The 18,221-nt window shown below is 40.9% G+C and overlaps 1 protein-coding gene across 2 annotated transcripts in view; it reads right to left on the reverse strand.

Moving 5' to 3' along the window:
• Positions 1–18,221, reverse strand: part of LOC121276373 (folliculin-interacting protein 2-like) — a 112,298-nt gene that overhangs the window by 76,541 nt on the left and 17,536 nt on the right. The window contains exon 2 of one of the 2 annotated variants that reach the window (XM_041184712.1): positions 11,280–11,328. The exons of the other annotated variant lie outside the window; for it this stretch is intronic. Within the exon in view, the coding sequence (XP_041040646.1) occupies positions 11,280–11,284 (5 nt within the window). The 5' untranslated portion in view covers positions 11,285–11,328. The remainder of the gene's footprint in view (positions 1–11,279; positions 11,329–18,221) is intronic. 2 annotated transcript variants of the gene reach the window in all.

Raw genomic sequence — 18,221 nt, forward strand, 5'->3', positions numbered from 1 at the left:
TACAAGTAAGGCAAGGCAAATGGAATGTTGGCCTTTATTTCAAAGGGAATGGAGTATAAAAATAGCAAAAAGCAAAAAAAAAACTGCGGATGCTGGAAATCCAAAACAAAAATAAAAACACCTGGAAAAACTCAGCAGGTCTGGCAGCATCTGCGGAGAGGAACATAGTTAATGTTGAGTCCATATGACTCTTCAACAGAACTGTTGAAGAGTCATATGGACTCGAAACGTTAACTGTGTTCCTCTCAACAGATGCTGCCAGACCTGAGTTTTTACAGGTATTTTTGTTTTGTTATAAAAATAGCAAAGTCTTGCTAAAACTATACAAGGCACTAGTTAGACTACACCTAGAATACTGTGTACAGTTTGGGTCCCCTTATCTAATGAAAGATATACTGGCATTGGAGGCAGCCCAAAGAAGGTTCACCAGGTTGGTCCCGGGGATGGAGGGATTTTCTTATGAGGAGGTTGAGTCGGTTGGGCCTATACTCATTGGAGTTTAAAAGTATGAGAGGTGACCTTATTGAAACATATAGGATTCTTAGGGGGCTTGACAGGGTAGATGCTGAGAGGTTGTTTTCCCTTGTAGACTCTCTAGGACCAGAGGCATAATCTCAGAGTAAGGGAGCGCCCACTTAAAACAAAGATGAGGAGGAATTTCTTCTCTCAGAGGGTTGTGAATCTATGGAATTCTTTACCACAGAGGGCTGTAGAGACTGGGCCATTAAGTGTATTCAAGGGTGAGACGGACAGAATTTTAATCAGTAAGGGGATCAAGGGTTACGGGGAAAAGGCAAGAAAGCAGAGTTGAGGATTATCAGATCAGCCATGACCTCATTGAATGACAGAGCAGACTTAATGGGCCGAATGGCCTATTTCTGTTCCTACGTCTTATGGTCTTCCATTTGTTTATTATCTCAAATTTAGGTGCACAATGAAAACATTTGTTTCAAGTTCATACCTGGGTATCCTTGATTTTTGCTGTATTTGTTTTATCAATAACCACTCCCCCCCAAAAAAAAGTATAAAAATAAAAAGTAAATTGGTCAATCTGGCTCATACCTTCCAGAATTTAAACAATGTGATTTTCCCTACATTTATAGCCCGAGGAAAGTGCATTTTTCCAGAGGAAAAACTTTAAAGATAAAATTGTAAAAGTTTAAAATTAAGCAAAACTCCAAGATAAAAGCAAAAAACTCCAAGCTGCATTGATTTAATATTAATATCCTTATCAAATTGGATTTCTTTTGTAATGTCACTTATCTTACAGGATTATAATTAAATGTGTTTATGCCAATCTTTTTTAAATTTTCACAAGAGGCAGACAAAAAATTAGCAAAACAAAGCCCAGTGAAAAACTTCCCCATCTAAAGTAACAGATTAGCTGAGTTGTAATGGGGAAACAATCTGAACTGCCAAAGTTATTAAAGAACCAATCCAGATCTCTGCCAACAGGAAGAGACATGGTAGTTTGAAGATTTGCCACCGATCCCATGTTACTGGGTAAATCAGTCAAGTGGCATGTTTTAGAATTAAATGAATAACAAGCTCACCAAACAGGATTTCCTTCTGGTCTTGGATGATCTAGCCACCAACCATACAAGTAGTGCTGTATCTCTCATTACCTTGAGAATTAAATATTTATTTTTTTTTTTTAGGAACTTGTTTCTGACCTCCAACTTAAAAAAACTTCAGTTTAATACATTTTTCCCCCTTCTAAATACCATTTTATGCCATATTGGAATGTAAAAAATATGGCCATATGTATAAATTAATTACATAAATTTCCATTATAGTACATGCTAGCTACAATGCAATCCCATCATGCAGCGTGACACTGTGGCAGGTAACAAGTTTGGCCCTGAGATTGAGCTTCCAACCCCTCAACCGCTCCATCACTAAGACCACCTACTGTCACTTCTGTAACATCACTTGTCTCTGCCCGGACCTCAGCTCACCTTCTGCTAAAACCCTCATCCATGCCTTTATTACCTCTAGATTCAAATATTCCGATTTCTCCTGGATAGCCTCCCAGCCACTTTAAAATTATTTACTTTTTAAAAAAAAAATTCCTCCATGGCCTCACCTCTTCCTATCTTTAACTTCCTCCGGCCCTACAACCCTCCAAGATCACTGCACTCATCCAATTCTGGTCTCTTGTGCATTCCCGATTTTCACATTCCACCATTGGGAGCCATGCCTTCAGCTGCCTAGGGCCTAAGCTTTGGAGTGCCCTCCCTCAGCTGCAAAATTTTGATCGATAATGCTACTATGAAGTACCACGGGATACTTCACTATGTTAAAAGGCACTCTATAAATGCAAATTGGTGTGTTTCTCATTCTACCACATTAGGTCCCACAGCATGCTGTAAATTACAGTTACAGGTTAAGCATATTCTCAGAAATGGAATGGGAATATTTGAGGAAAATATTCTTGCACACCAATCCCAAAACAGGCATGGGAGCTTTGGCTATAGGCCATGAGGAGTTTTCCGTAGCCCAATGCCTGACACAGAAACCCAAGAAAGGCAGAAGAAATGCTTTAAAATCAGGAGTTGAACCATCATATGGAACAAATAGTAAATGATCAAACTGAGCAAATATTCAGTTTTCTATTCAAATTACATGCAAACGAACAACCTGGTTAGAAAGGGTGCTTACAAAATGTAAATCACTTTGCACAGCCACAGAAGTACTTCAATAGGTTTCAGTTTATAAATTATAAAAATATCAAATTCACGCAACAGATAGGAAACAAATAATGCAAAAGAACAAACTGTTTATTTTGACCATTCCAGCTGACCTCAACTTCTAACTTACATCATTCTTATAAAATTAAATACTGCAGAATACTAGTTTCTTCTTTCTCTGCTAAGTGCAGACCAGAAGAAATCAAATGCTTGAAAAATACAAGACTAATCACAATTTTTCACAACTTAAAAACACAAAAGAAATACCAATCACAGACGTGTTAAAAATCACATAACAGAGCCCTCTGAACCATCACATAGTGACAAACAAGTGAAAAATAGGGTCTTGAGGTATCAGGTATGATTTCTGACCTGTGCTAAGTTAGCTCATCCCAGCCCAGCTGAGAAAAAAAGGGCTGCAATTGGCCTCGACGCTCCTATGCTGCGCAGCAGTTTAAAAAAAAATCAACCAAGTTTCTCACTTTTTTTTACTCCAGTGACTGTTGTTCTAAAGTACAAGTGTGAGGGTAGGAAGGAACTAAGGAAGCAGTGATGTTCGAGTCCCAAAACTCTACTATCCATATCCTAACTCTCACCAAGTCTCACAACTATCCCCACTGACATCACACTACCTCCCGGTTAAGTGTTGCCTCAATTTTAAAGTTCTCTTCCTCGTTTCAAATCTATCCATGGCCTCGCTCCCCACTATCTTTATAATCTCCCCCAGTCCTGCAGGCCTCAAGATATCTGCATTCCTCTAATGTTGGCCTCGAGTATATATGATTTTAATCGCTCCTTCATTGGTGGCCATGCCTACAATTTCCTTGGTTCTAAACTTTGGAGTTTCACCCTAAAACCCATTTTCCTCTTTCAAGACTCTCCTTAAAACCTACCAGTTTGAACCAATTTTTGGAGGTTAGATTTTGTTCAATAAGGCTTTGAAGCACCTTGAACATTTCAAGCTGATGTTGTCCAGATAGTAAATAGACAACTGAGATATTCTGATGGCACAATTGGTAATTTTAAAGTCCTACAGTGGACCTAAGCCATATAGGTCAAAGTGTTAGGTTTGAACTCAGTCTGCCTCTAACTAGCTTATCTTCACCTCAATACCTGTGTTCTCCCACTTGTTGGATCTCTGCATTTGGCAGTAGATTCTGACCACTCCCACTGCACATAACTTGAAATTCACATTCCAGATCTTAGGGAATAAGCTGCATAGGCTTCATGATAAAAGCTAAAATAAATGAAAGCTCTACTTGTGAACATTCCAGATCACTATCCCCTTGTTGGGAAGTCAATTTTTGAGCATTGGGCAAGAACAGGGTCAAGCTTGGTAGCAGTACTCCCAATTCATTGAAAAGCTTGGTGACATTTTATGAGCTCACACATGGAGGATGGCCAATTGGACAAGGTTCTAGAGACTGCCGTACTTCAGACTTAATGGCTTAAGTAGATTTTTCACTTTAACAGGAAACCGTCCATCTTTTTCAGCAATCTTTACATTGCTACAGTAGTGCACCTATCTATATGCCTCACCTAATTTCACCCTTCCCTGCTTTCCCATAAACTGTAAAATCCTCATATTTCTTTGTTTTTTTATGTCCTCTAAACAACCAACCAATTTTCAACTGCTTTCCAACCCTCAATCATCTCCTTTCTCCACTATGACAAAGCATCACACATGTTGCATTTTCTCAAAAGAAAGCTGCTCAATGAAGATGAGATGGGAAGGAAGATCTTTACCAAAAAAAGGATACATTTTAGTGCAAATTCACTTAATTGCATTTTTTAAAAATAAAAAGCTATATAATTCAATAGTTTTAAAACGGTTCTACACGGGGCATTTAAAACCTACAATAGCAAATGTGCATGAATGTTTCTGTGTAATAAAAATCCAAAATAAATGAAGCTTCTGCAGTGTTCCTAACCAAGCACTTCATTAGTTAAGCCAGTGTTGAGTACAGCACTGCTCTGTCACCAGTTAATAGCTAATCACAGCATCACATGGTGCTTTCTGTATGGCTCCTCTAGACACATGCTTTTGTGACTCGCCCTGCAAGGTTGTTCAAACATTGGCTACAATAGCCTCTAACTGCTGTCATGTGAGTAGCTGTCATCTGATAGCTCTTAGCAACCTTGCTGATCTCAGCAGGGCACACACAATACAAATATATGAAACTTGTTTAAAAACATCTACAGTGTAGCAACAAACATGAATCTGCTGAAATGGATTATGGACTCAAGAGAGCAACCCTTTTAAAAATCAACATTGCATTTTAAAAAATCCTACAATGGTTCAGCAAGAAGCACAAGATAAAAATACTTGTGTTCTCCCATTCGTTGGGTCTCTGCATTTGGCAATAGATTCTGACCACTCCCACTGCACATAACTTGACTTTCACATTCCAGATCTTAGGGAATAAGCTGCATAAGCTTCATGATAAAGGCTAAAATAAATGAAAACTCTACTTGTGACACTTTTACTAGAAACTGCTAAAATTACAGCTAATCTTGGATTTAAGAATGGTGTGGTACTCAATTGCTAAAAACAAAAACTTTATTGCAAATGTTTAAGTAGCTCCACCAAAACGAGATGGAAGATTTATCCTGTACCACTCCACTCTACCACTGACCAGTCAATATGGAAAGACTGGTATTTAAATAGCACCTCATCACAGCTGGAAGCATTCTACCTTAAATTGCTTGGAAATGAAGGGACTATTTCCAAACAACAAGATCTGAAAGATAGCAATGAGATTCATGCCCATCTAAACTTTGAGGAAAGAATGTTACTGCAGGAGTTTAAACCATTCCCTTCCCTGCATTTTTAAAGATAGCTACAACTTCTACTACTTTTCAGCACTTTTAACATAGTAAAAAGGTCAAAAGGTGTTTCAGAGAATCATTAACAAAATTTGAACACTAAGCCACAAAGAGATATTCGGAAAGGTGACCAAGGGCTTAGTGAAGGAAGTAGATTAAGGAGTGATTTAAAAGTTGATGGGCTAGAGCGGTTTCAGGAGGGAGTTCCAGATCTTAGGTTCTAGATGGCTTAAGGCAGGGCCACCAAAGGTGGAGCAGTAAAAAGCGGTTGCACAAGAGGCCAGGATTTAAGGAATGCAAGTGATCTTAGACAGCTGGTGGGCTAGAAGATATTCGAGATAACGGGTGGCATTACCACAGAAAGATTTCAACACAAGGATCAGAATATTAAAATCAAAATGTGCTTCAAAGAGTAGATTCCAAAAAAAAACTCATCAGTAATTCCCCATAGGTGATGTTGTTTTGGATGTTCAACAGCATTCCATTGTTCAGTTTTTTGGGCCCTGAGATTAAAATTGTAACTACAGTCCTCCACATAATGAGCCAGTGATCTTAATTATATGAAACAACTACTTGCATTTATATTGTGCCTTGAATGTAATAAAACATCCCAAGGTGTTTCATAGGAATGTTAACATTTGACACACAAGGAGATCAGGGCAGATGGCCAAAAGCTTGGCCAAAGACACAAGTATAGTGTCTTGAGGAAAAGGTGGTGGATACATTTGATGTGGGGGTATTCCAGAGCTTGAGCCTAGATGGCGGAAGGCATGCACCAATGGTGGAGCAATTAATATAGAAAATCTGCAACAGGCCAGAATTGGAGGATTTGCAGATATCTTGCGGGAGTCGTTTGAATGGAGGAGATTACAAATATAGGGAGGACTGAGGCCTTGAAGGGATTTTCGAAATAAAGACAAGAATTTTAACATCAAGGGATTACCTAACTGGTAGCCAATGCAGGTCAGCGAGCACAAGTATGATGGGCAATTGGGGCTTGGCGCATATTAGGATTTGAGCAGAGTTTTGGATAAACATGAAGCAGGGTCAAGTAATTCCCTACATGGATGATTGATCCTTCGCTTCTTACATGGCTGCAGGCTGCAAGCAGCAAGCCATCTCCCCATCTCAGCTGGGGAAGATAGGTTGTGCTGAGAGATGAAAGAAAGGCAAAAGGAAAGGAAATAGCTGGAAAAAAATTGGAATTGCTTTCTCCAGCATACAAAAATAGCCCATTTTGATTAAGGATTACACATCTAAATCATTATACTGAAAGAGTTGCTGCATTTTTCCAGAATTTTTGATTTCCTGCCTTTAACTTACTTTTACTATAGCCTGAAAAGCACTTTTGGCAGAATAACGTAAGTAGAGATTTGAGGAGGAGGAAAGAAAAGGTGAGGGGAGAAAATCTCTAAAGTAGAATTTCACTCTTAAATTTTGATAGGAATTTTTTCTTTTCAAATGTGAAAAATTGTTTTGCTTCCTGTTCCCTGCTTTCACCACCTTGAGACTGATCAAGTGTCTCAACTAAACTTGCTATTCACAGCCCGTGACTCAAAGCATTTTGGATTCTTTCACAATAAAAGCCATTTTAATAATTAATGGTTGCGAACACAGATGAACTGCATTCACAGTTTATCAGAAATATAGAAAAGAGTAGGCCGTTTGGCCCTTCCAGCCTGCTCTGCCATTCATTATGATCATGGCTGGTCATCCAACGTAATAGCCTGCTCCCGCTTTCTCCCCATACCCTTTGATCCCTTTTGCCCCAAGAGTTTAACTCATTCTTGAAAACATATAATGTTTTGGCCTCAACTACTTTCTGTGGTAGCGAATTCCACAGACTCACCACTCTCTGGGTGAAGAAATTTCTCCTCATCTCAGTCCTAAATGGCCTATTCCATATCCTCAGACTGTGACCCCTGGTTCTGGACTCCCCCCATCTTCCAAGACATCCCTGCTCCTGTACTCAAATCCTCTCACTATGAAGGCCAACTTACCATTTGCCTTCTTTACAACTTGCTGCACCTGAATGCTTACCTTCAGCAACTGGTGTACGAGGACACCCAGGTTTCGTTGCACATTATTGCAGAAGAAATCAAAATGTAAACACTTGGGCAGATTCTGCTGTAGCAAGGCATCTAACAGCATCTATTAACACTTATCCCTCAGCTCAAAAATTGCCTACTTACGAAGTTGCTGAAACTGTGAGCTGTTAAGTGCACAGTGAGGAAAACAGGGCATCTAGGGCCTTAGTGACAAGGTGTCAGCTTAACCAAGAGTTAATGATTAGGAAATAACCAGCAAAAGGAAGAAGAATTAGAGCGGGTGAATTCTATGTGAAATTAGATACGGAAAGAGAAATATACGTAGGGAAAGATTACAAAGAGGAAGAATGACAAATAAAAATTAAAAAAAGGTCCATTTCAAAAATTTCCCAAAAAATTAAAAACCTGAAAAACAAGGCTCCACACCTGTCTTCAGTCTCTGCCGCAAACTCCAACCCTCGCCTGGGAACTGAGAGTTTAGTTCACAGCCTTGGTATCATATGTGACCCCGAAAGAAGCTTCTGACCACATATCCAGACCATCAATAAAACCGCCGATTTCCATATTACCCAGCTCATTTTATTCGTTAATGGGATATGGGCTTTGCTGGCCAGGCCAGCATTCATTGCCCATCTCCAAGTGCTCTTGAGAAGATGGTGGTGAGCTGCCTTCTAGAACCACTGCAGTCCATTTAGTGTAGGTACACCTAGTGCTGTTAGGAATGGAGTTCTACAATTTTGACCCAGCGATAGAGAAGGAATGCTATTATAATTCCAAGTCAGGATGGTGTGTGGCTTGGAGGGGAACTTGAAGGTGGTGTTCCTATGCATCTGCTGCCCTTGTCCTTCTAGGTGATAGAGAAGTTCTGTTTGTGAGGTGGCAAAAGAGCCTTGGTGAGTTGCTGCTGTGCACCTTGTAGAAGGTACAGACTACTACCACTGCGCATTAGTGGAAGAGGTGAATGTTTCAGGTGATAGATGGGGTGCCAATCACACAGGCTGCTTTGTCCTGGAAGGTGTCGAGCTTCTTGAGTGTTGTTGAAGGTAAGTGGAGAGTTTTCCATCATATTCCTGGCTTGTGCCTTGTAGATGGAGCCAAGAGGTGAGCTACTTCCTGCAGAATTCCCAGCCTCTGACCTCCTCTTGTAGCCACAGCTCCAGTTCAGTTTCTGGTCAATGGTAATGCCCAGAATATTGATAATGGAGGATTCAGCAATGGTAATGCCACTGAATGTCATGGGAAGATGGTTGGATTCTCTCTTGTTAGAGATGGTTATTGCCCAGCACTTGCCAAGCTGGAATCTAGTCCAGATCTTGCTGCATATTGACACAGACTGCTTCAGTATCTGAGGAGTCACAAATGGTGAACATTGCACAATCAGCAGCAAACATCACCACTTCTGACCTACCCTGAGGGATTCCTGGAGTGACATCCTGAGACTGACCTCTAACAACACAACCATCTTCCTTTGTGCTCAGTATGACTTCCAACAGTGGAAACTTTTCCACCCGATTCCCATTAACTCTACTTTTGCTGGGGCTACTTGATGCCACACTTGGTCAAATGTTGCCTTGGTGTCAAGTGCAGTCACTTGTACCTTACCTCTGGAGTTTAGCTCTTTTGTCTATGTTTGGTCTAGGGCTGTAATGAGGTCAGGAGCTAAGTGACCCTGGAAGAACAGCAAACTGAACATCCTGCCTTAGCTTCTCTGCTGCTGAAACACTCATCCTTGCCTTTGTTCCTCTTGGCTTCAGAATTCCAATACTCTCCTAGTTGCCCTCCCAAGTTTTACTCTTCACAAACTTGGTCATCTGTTCTGTGTTCTAATTCATTCCAAATCCCATTCACTTGTCATCCCCTGACCTAAACTCCATCCCAGTTAAACTCAACTGTAAAATGCTTACCTTGTTTTTAAATCCCTCCTTGGGCTCATCCCTCATCTCTGTAATCTTTTGCAAATATCTGCAATCCTGTAATTCTGGTCTCTCCAGCATCACTGATTTTAATTGATTCACCATTGGTGGTTGTGCTTCAGCAGCCATGTCCCTCAGCTCTGGAATTCCCTAACTAAATTCAAGTTGTTGCTGTAGTTAATTTTCAATGCCACAGGTTGATTAGCAATCAACAATCAGATTGTTAAAAAGGTTACCTGTGGGGCCAGTTAGCTCAGTTGGTTAGATAGCCAGCCTGAGGTTCAGAATAATGCCAATGGCATGGGCTCGATTCCTGTCACAGCTGAGGTGGACTTGGGACTTGCCTCCTCACCCTGCCCCTGAGAGTAAAAGGAAATCACTCTTGACAAAAACTACCAAGAAAAATGACTCAGCCTGAAGCATCAGCAGACAATTAGCTAAGGACCTGCCTTCGGGCAAAGCAATTGGATTGAAACGGAAAAGATTACCTACACTTGTAATTAATAAATATCTGTGGCATTTTCAGTTCGGGACATTGTGCAAATTCAGCAACTTAATGACATTCAATGCATTTCGATAGTGAGGCAGACAGCAGGATGTTTTTGCAAAGCCAATAGTATTATCGTGTTACACAGGCCTCAATTTTTAGATATTTGCATTTAAACGTGCCTCAGCTTAATTTGTAGTACCATTTACACCTAAATAGAAAGTGCCATTAGCCTCACCGTTTGACAGCAAAATCCTGCCTAATACCATTTAAAATAGATTCTATTATGCTACTCTGAAAAAAATCAGAGCAGCGAAAGAGTTAGTGGTTATGCAGACAAACACAAGTCCGTTCATCCGATGTAAACACAAACAGAAATTAAGACAGACTATTTCACCTCTTGCTAAAATCAAGGAAGGGAATAAAAATAGTGACAAAAACAAAAATTGCTGGAAAAACTCAGCAGGCCTGACAGCATCTGTGGAGCAAAAGGCAGAGTTAACGTTTCAAGTCCGTATGACTCTTCTTCAGAACTAAAGAGAAGTAGAAATGTGGTGAAATATATACTATTAAGGGGGTTAAGCTGGATTAAAAATAGTGAAACTCATTTCCTTTTTAATCTACAATGAAGTTAAATTTCTATATTGTTCCAAAGATTTCAGTGATACTAAATCTACCTCAATTAGCAAATGGCAACTTTCTAATAGACTGTTTAAAGAAAATGTCAGAGCTCAATATTAGTTAACTACAGTATTTTTTTTATTCACCACAATCATGTAATAATTTCCACTGTTGATTGTCCATTTTCTAAAAACCATTTATCCCAGACTCTCTTCCTACACTACTCCCATTAGATAGGTAAACCGTGTACGATAGGTAAACCATGTACATTTTGTGTTCTTCTTGAAACCGAAAACTGAAATACACAATAACTTGGTGTTAGAGAAAACATGTTCAAGTCAAAATGTAATTCAACACTCGAGCTCAGATTTATTCTGTGCAAATGTGCAGTCATCAATTCTACCTATCCACGCACAGGTCTTCTCAACAGGAAAGTGTTAAACATAAAACGGCTGAATTAGGATTTAACATGGCAAGGCGAACCTCAATCACTTCCCTTCCAAAAACTGGCTTAAATTTATTTACAAGATAAACAAACAGGGAGTCAAAAGAAGCATATAAATAGTTTTAAAAAGATTGAAGTAATCCACAAGAAATCAAAATACCAATTTCAATACATTTCTTAAATCAATTTTGTTATAAGGGTAAAACTGAAACAATGATTGAGAAGGGGTGATACAAAATTCCAACCTACCACATAGCAAATAGCAGTCCATTAGACGGAGATGATGAATTTGTTTATCCTTTTTTCAGTGTTGTATATCAACATTTAAGAAATTTCCCAGCCAAACAAACTTTCATTAGTTGGAGCACAGACAATGGTAAAACATCCAGCAAATTCACAAATCCTGAGAATAAATCTGGCCAATTTTGGGTGTTGGCTACAGCCATCCATGCATCCCCATTCCCTGGGGTAGTATTAGAACAACGTAACCAGTGCAATTGCATAGGTCCTCAAGTGGGCCCAGGGAGAGAGAGAAAAACGTAGTTCCCAAGCAGAGCAAGCATGGCCAACACCATCCCTGCACCCACTTCCCAGGACAAAATACAGCTGGTGAAGCTAATGTCTATAATCAGATTTACCCCATCGAGGGTCATAAAATGCACAGAAATATCCATTTTGTCACAATACCATTATCATCCTGAAAGTCACATCTTTTTCAACAAGCCTGCAAGATTCATATTTTGAACATTATGGTCCAGATCTTCTGCGAAACAAAGCATAAGGCAAGTTTAAATGCCCAGTATGAATGTTAGTGAATAGGTAGGGCGAAGCAAGTAGTCGGGTCAGGTTGGGGTTGGGGGGGTTGCCAGTGCGAGCGTTTGGATGGTCAGTTCTGAAGCTACCCAGGAGTTAGGATTTTTTCTGTCTAACATTACCTGAGAAACTATTCAAGTAAGCATAGAGTCCGAAGTCTCTGACTCTAACTAGGGCCAGACTTTTGCAGAGGGACCCAGAGAGCAAATTTCTTGTCAGAAGTTTGAACTTCCCAGTTATTTCCCTCAGAGGTCAGCCCTTCGGGGCTTCCATGGGGTCCCGACATGCATCTTGGGTCAACGTTTTTTTTTCTCTCTCTCTTCACCCTTCCCAATTACTGGACAGAAAAGGCAAGCAGTATTTATAAAACCGAGCTCATTTGCATGCTAATTTGTACTTAATATAAAATCGAAGCTTTTTATAACTGGGCAAGGCATGGTACTTATAGTTATACATGTACACGTGCGCTCATCAGGCACTACGTATCTTTAGCCAGAGAGTGGTGAATCTATGGAATTCATTGCCACAGAAGGCTGTGGAGGCCAGGTCATTGAATGTATTTAAGACTAAGATTGATAGGTTCTTGATTGGTAAGGGGATCAAAGGTTACGGGGAGAAGGTGGGAGAATGGGGTTGAGAAACTTTATTGAATGGTGGAGTAGACTCGATGGGCCGAATGGCCTAATTTCTGCTCCTATGTCTTATGGTATCGATAAAAACAACATACAACCTCCTAGTCAATTGAGATTATTTCTGAGCAGGTGGATTCAACCGAAACAAATTATGGGGAACGGCAAGGGAGGCAAGTTCAAGTATTGTGACCAGTTGGCATCGACACATTGGAGCTTGCTACAGAGAAAAGGTGGTTGCGATGCTTAAAACGTCAGCCTCAGTGATAGCACACATTTCAAGGTCAGAAGGTCGTGGGTTCAAGTACTACTCCAGAGACTTGGGCACAATTTTGTATGTTATTTCAGTGCAGTACTAAATGCTGCATTGCCAGAAGTGCCATCTTTAAAATGATATTAAATTTACCTCTCAGGTGGATGTATGGCACTATTTGAAGAGAATAGCCCTTCCCAGTGTTCTGGCTTACATTTATCCTCTAATGAACCATCATTAAAAGGGTTTATTTGGTCAATTTTTCATGTTTCAGAGATCATTGCTTTAAACATAAAATTTCTCATAGGTGGAGCAGTCAAAGATCAATATACAGAGGATTCTCAGTGAATTAATACCTTTAAATACATTTAAAGGAGTCAGTTTCACACCAGTACCATCATGAAAACATTGTACATAAACTGTAGGGTGAGTGAAAGTAAAGGGGATAAAATTTGTTCACATCTACTCCTCTTTCACCTGCCAAACACTTCTGCACGTTTGTGCCAAAATGCAGGCACGGAAGTAAACTACATCTAGAGAGCCTGCTTCAGCAATCAGTTTGCAATAGCATATCTGTATAGTGAGCCGAAATTGTGACATTAGATCTCTACTCATGGCCTACCCCTCATGCTAACTTCTGTTGCATGGGAACTGTCGCCATCCCAGTTCCAAAATGGAAACTATCTTCTTAATGCCAGAGATGAATTACAGCCACATACACTGATTGCCCATGACACTGCATTGGAGAATAACCACCCAGTACAATCTCAAACTAAATGGAGTCAGGGTTTGTAGGATACTTACAGCAAGCAGCACAAGCATCAATCATTCCCAATTTCAAAGCGAATTATTCTGCCCTTATTTTTTTATATTTTCAGTATAGATTTCTATATCTACATGGCAATGGAAAGAACCTCCCTTGAGAGCTGTAATTAGTGTGGCAAGTTGCTAAGGGCAGTTTACACTTTAGATGGAAAAAGTGGACAGAAGCCAATGGAAACAAACATTAGTTGATTTCTCAGTGCTACAGAGACATGTCAGAGAAGATGGATGATGCTGTTTCTCAGTCTCCACTTTTCCCTTTCTGCTCCTCTTTCCTTCACTCTTTTGCATTCCTTTTCTTGCCTTCTAGATGGGAGATGGTGGGTTGCATGATAAGGAAAGAATCACAAATTGCAGTCTGCGTTTAGGGTGGGGGCTCAGCTGGGATTCAATGAATCTATTCAATCATTCGCACTTTGCTACTCCCAAAATATCCCTCTTTCACTCCCCTTACTGCCTTACAGCAGCATAGAATAAATTCAGAGATAAAAACAAAAAAACTGCGGATGCTGGAAATCCAAAACAAAAACAGAATTACCTGGAAAAACTCAGCAGGTCTGGCAGCATCGGCGGAGAAGAAAAGAGTTGACGTTTCGAGTCCTCATGACCCTTCGACAGAACTTGAGTTCGAGTCCAGGAAAGAGCTGAAATATAAGCTGGTTTAAGGTGTGTGTGTGGGGGGCGGAGAGATAGAGAGACAGAGAGGTGGAGGGGGTTGGTGTGGTTGTAGCGACAAACAAGCAGTGATAGAAGCAGATCATCAAAAGATGTCAACAACAATAGTACAATAGAACACATAGGTGTTAAAGTTAAAGTTGGTGATATTATCTAAACGAATGTGCTAATTAAGAATGGATGGTAGGGCACTCAAGGTATAGCTCTAGTGGGTTTTTTTTTTAATATTTTATATAATGGAAATAGGTGGGAAAAGGAAAATCTTTATAATTTATTGGGAAAAAAAAAAAGAAGGGGGTAACAGAAAGGGGGTGGGGATGGGGGAGGGGACTCACGACCTAAAGTTGTTGAATTCAATATTCAGTCCGGAAGGCTGTAAAGTCCCTAGTCGGAAGATGAGGTGTTGTTCCTCCAGTTTGCGTTGGGCTTCACTGGAACAATGCAGCAAGCCAAGGACAGACATGTGGGCAAGAGAGCAGGGTGGAGTGTTAAAATGGCAAGCGACAGGGAGGTTTGGGTCATTCTTGCGGACAGACCGCAGGTGTTCTGCAAAGCGGTCGCCCAGTTTACGTTTGGTCTCTCCAATATAGAGGAGACCACATTGGGAGCAACGAATGCAGTAGACTAAGTTGGGGGAAATGCAAGTGAAATGCTGCTTCACTTGAAAGGAGTGTTTGGGTCCTTGGACGGTGAGGAGAGAGGAAGTGAAGGGGCAGGTGTTGCATCTTTTGCGTGGGCAAGGGGTTGTGCCATAGGAGGGGGTTGAGGAGTAGGGGGTGATGGAGGAGTGGACCAGGGTGTCCCGGAGGGAGCGATCCCTACGGAATGCCGATAAGGGGGGTGAAGGGAAGATGTGTTTGGTAGTGGCATCATGCTGGAGTTGGCGGAAATGGCGGAGGATGATCCTTTGAATGCGGAGGCTGGTGGGGTGATAAGTGAGGACAAGGGGGACCCTATCATGTTTCTGGGAGGGAGGAGAAGGCCCTCAACCGTGTCCGGCCCATCTCCCGCGCATCCGCCCTCACTCCTTCTCCTCCCTCCCAGAAACATGATAGGGTCCCCCTTGTCCTCACTTATCACCCCACCAGCCTCCGCATTCAAAGGATCATCCTCCGCCATTTCCGCCAACTCCAGCATGATGCCACTACCAAACACATCTTCCCTTCACCCCCCTTATCGGCATTCCGTAGGGATCGCTCCCTCCGGGACACCCTGGTCCACTCCTCCATCACCCCCTACTCCTCAACCCCCTCCTATGGCACAACCCCTTGCCCACGCAAAAGATGCAACACCTGCCCCTTCACTTCCTCTCTCCTCACCGTCCAAGGACCCAAACACTCCTTTCAAGTGAAGCAGCATTTCACTTGCATTTCCCCCAACTTAGTCTACTGCATTCGTTGCTCCCAATGTGGTCTCCTCTACATTGGAGAGACCAAACGTAAACTGGGCGACCGCTTTGCAGAACACCTGCGGTCTGTCCGCAAGAATGACCCAAACCTCCCTGTCGCTTGCCATTTTAACACTCCACCCTGCTCTCTTGCCCACATGTCTGTCCTTGGCTTGCTGCATTGTTCCAGTGAAGCCCAACGCAAACTGGAGGAACAACACCTCATCTTCCGACTAGGGACTTTACAGCCTTCCGGACTGAATATTGAATTCAACAACTTTAGGTCGTGAGTCCCCTCCCCCATCCCCACCCCCTTTCTGTTACCCCCTTCTTTTTTTTTTTCCCAATAAATTATAAAGATTTTCCTTTTCCCACCTATTTCCATTATATAAAATATTAAAAAAAAACCCACTAGAGCTATACCTTGAGTGCCCTACCATCCATTCTTAATTAGCACATTCGTTTAGATAATATCACCAACTTTAACTTTAACACCTATGTGTTCTATTGTACTATTGTTGTTGACATCTTTTGATGATCTGCTTCTATCACTGCTTGTTTGTCGCTACAACCACACCAACCCCCTCCACCTCTCTGTCTCTCTATCTCTCCGCCCCCAACACACACACCTTAAACCAGCTTATATTTCAGCTCTTTCCTGGACTCGAACTCAAGTTCTGTCGAAGGGTCATGAGGACTCGAAACGTCAACTCTTTTCTTCTCCGCCGATGCTGCCAGACCTGCTGAGTTTTTCCAGGTAATTCTGTTTTTGTTTTAGAATAAATTCTGTCAATCTCATGGACATTGGGCCTACAAGAGCTCCTGCTGGTGCATTGCAACTAAATATTTTTCATAAGAAACAGATCAGATAGGTTCTATGTCCACTTCCAGAAACTCAGCAGGAATGCAAACATCCTGCACTGTACTGTACTGTAATTCCCTCCACAAAACACCATCTGTGACAATAATGCAACGCTGTATTAAAGTGAAAGACATGTGACATATCCTGATTGCTATGGAAAGTAGGAGATCCTTGAAGCAGTTGACTATTTGAGACACACAATCTATATGACTCAGCATTTTGAACTTCTTTCAATTTTGCCTTCTAATTTTTAAAACAAATAGGATTGAATTGCCTTTTTCTACAAAATGTTCTTCCATAGAAAGAGGGTGGGACATCAATGGGATATCACCTCTAAAAAGAGGGTGCTCATCAAAATAAGGTCAGGAACTTTTGGTCTAGACCATGCCCTTCTCACATGCCTTTCATTCCAGCTCCAAAGCATGTGATATGATCTAATCCAAGTACACAGCTAAATAAAGCAGCTATGTTACCAGGCACATCTTTTGCTTCGTTGCAATACACACTACTGAGAATAGAGGACAATTACCATCTACACACAAAGCCAAGTGATTGCATTCACCACTTGAAGAGCCATAAAGTTTTAATTATTTTAAATTTAGCCACAATATTCATACTTCATAATGTAGATTCAAAAAATACCTAGATTAAATTTGTTCTTGAAGTGGAGTTTCCTTGAGTTTATCATGAATTTGAATTTCCCATTAGAAAATAGAGTTGGATTCCTTCCAAGACAAAAAGGGAAAATAGAATTGCCAGTTTTAAAACTAAACCCAGTAATCAGCTATATTCCCGTTTTCTCTTGACTAGACTTTATTAGATGTTGTAATTAATTCTATAGCCAAAAACATCCACTGGCTCATGTTTGTGAATCACTATAGGGTTCAAAAACCAAAGCAATATCCAAAAAGGCACCAAATTCTAAAGGTGGATTATCTCGCCATCTAATTCCCACACTGTAGGAAAAAAAATTGTCATGGGTGTTCTCATTCACAATCATGAGCACTAAACTCCATTTTATGAAATGAACCTATTTTTGGCAGAAACAGGAAGAAGGTAAATATAGCAATACTATAATTGTACTGGAATATGCATCAGTTCTATCTTTTTAAATGGTCATAATCTGTGTCAACATATTTCTCCTGATTGAACACCTGGATGTTTAGTGGTTGATTTCAGACTCATTCTGCTTTGAACCACTGACAGCACAATTTGCAAGACAGCTCCTCTGCATTAGTATTCCTAAAACCTTCCCTTTTTATAATTGTGCAGGGAGCAACTGAGCATAGAGAGCCATTCATTCTAGCACCAAATGAATATTGCTTCATCCAACAGCTATCCAAAGGTTACAGCTTCATTTGTTAAAGGTTCATGTATTGCTCGTTATAAGAGAATTGCATTTGTGCAGCACTTCTCACGGCATTTTTGAACCAGGGTAGCACTGTTTAATTTAGGAAACATGGCAGCCAATTTTGTGTACAGCAAACTTCCCCGCAGCAATGTGATAATGACCAGATAATCTGTTCTTTGGTGATGTTGATTAAGGGGTACATATTGGCCAGGATACCAGGGATAACTCCCCTGTTCTTAAGAGTTTACATCCAAGTCTCAATTCCTCATCAGAAAGATGGTGTCACCAACAGTGGAACATCCCCTCAGTACTGCACTGGAGTGTCAGACTTCATTTTTGAGGTAAAGCCCTGTTGTAGTACTTGAACCTAGAACCTTATGACTCGGGGGCAAGAGTATT

The sequence above is a fragment of the Carcharodon carcharias genome, chromosome 1 (genome assembly GCF_017639515.1).
Source record: "Carcharodon carcharias isolate sCarCar2 chromosome 1, sCarCar2.pri, whole genome shotgun sequence".
Taxonomy (NCBI): Eukaryota; Metazoa; Chordata; class Chondrichthyes; order Lamniformes; family Lamnidae; genus Carcharodon; species Carcharodon carcharias.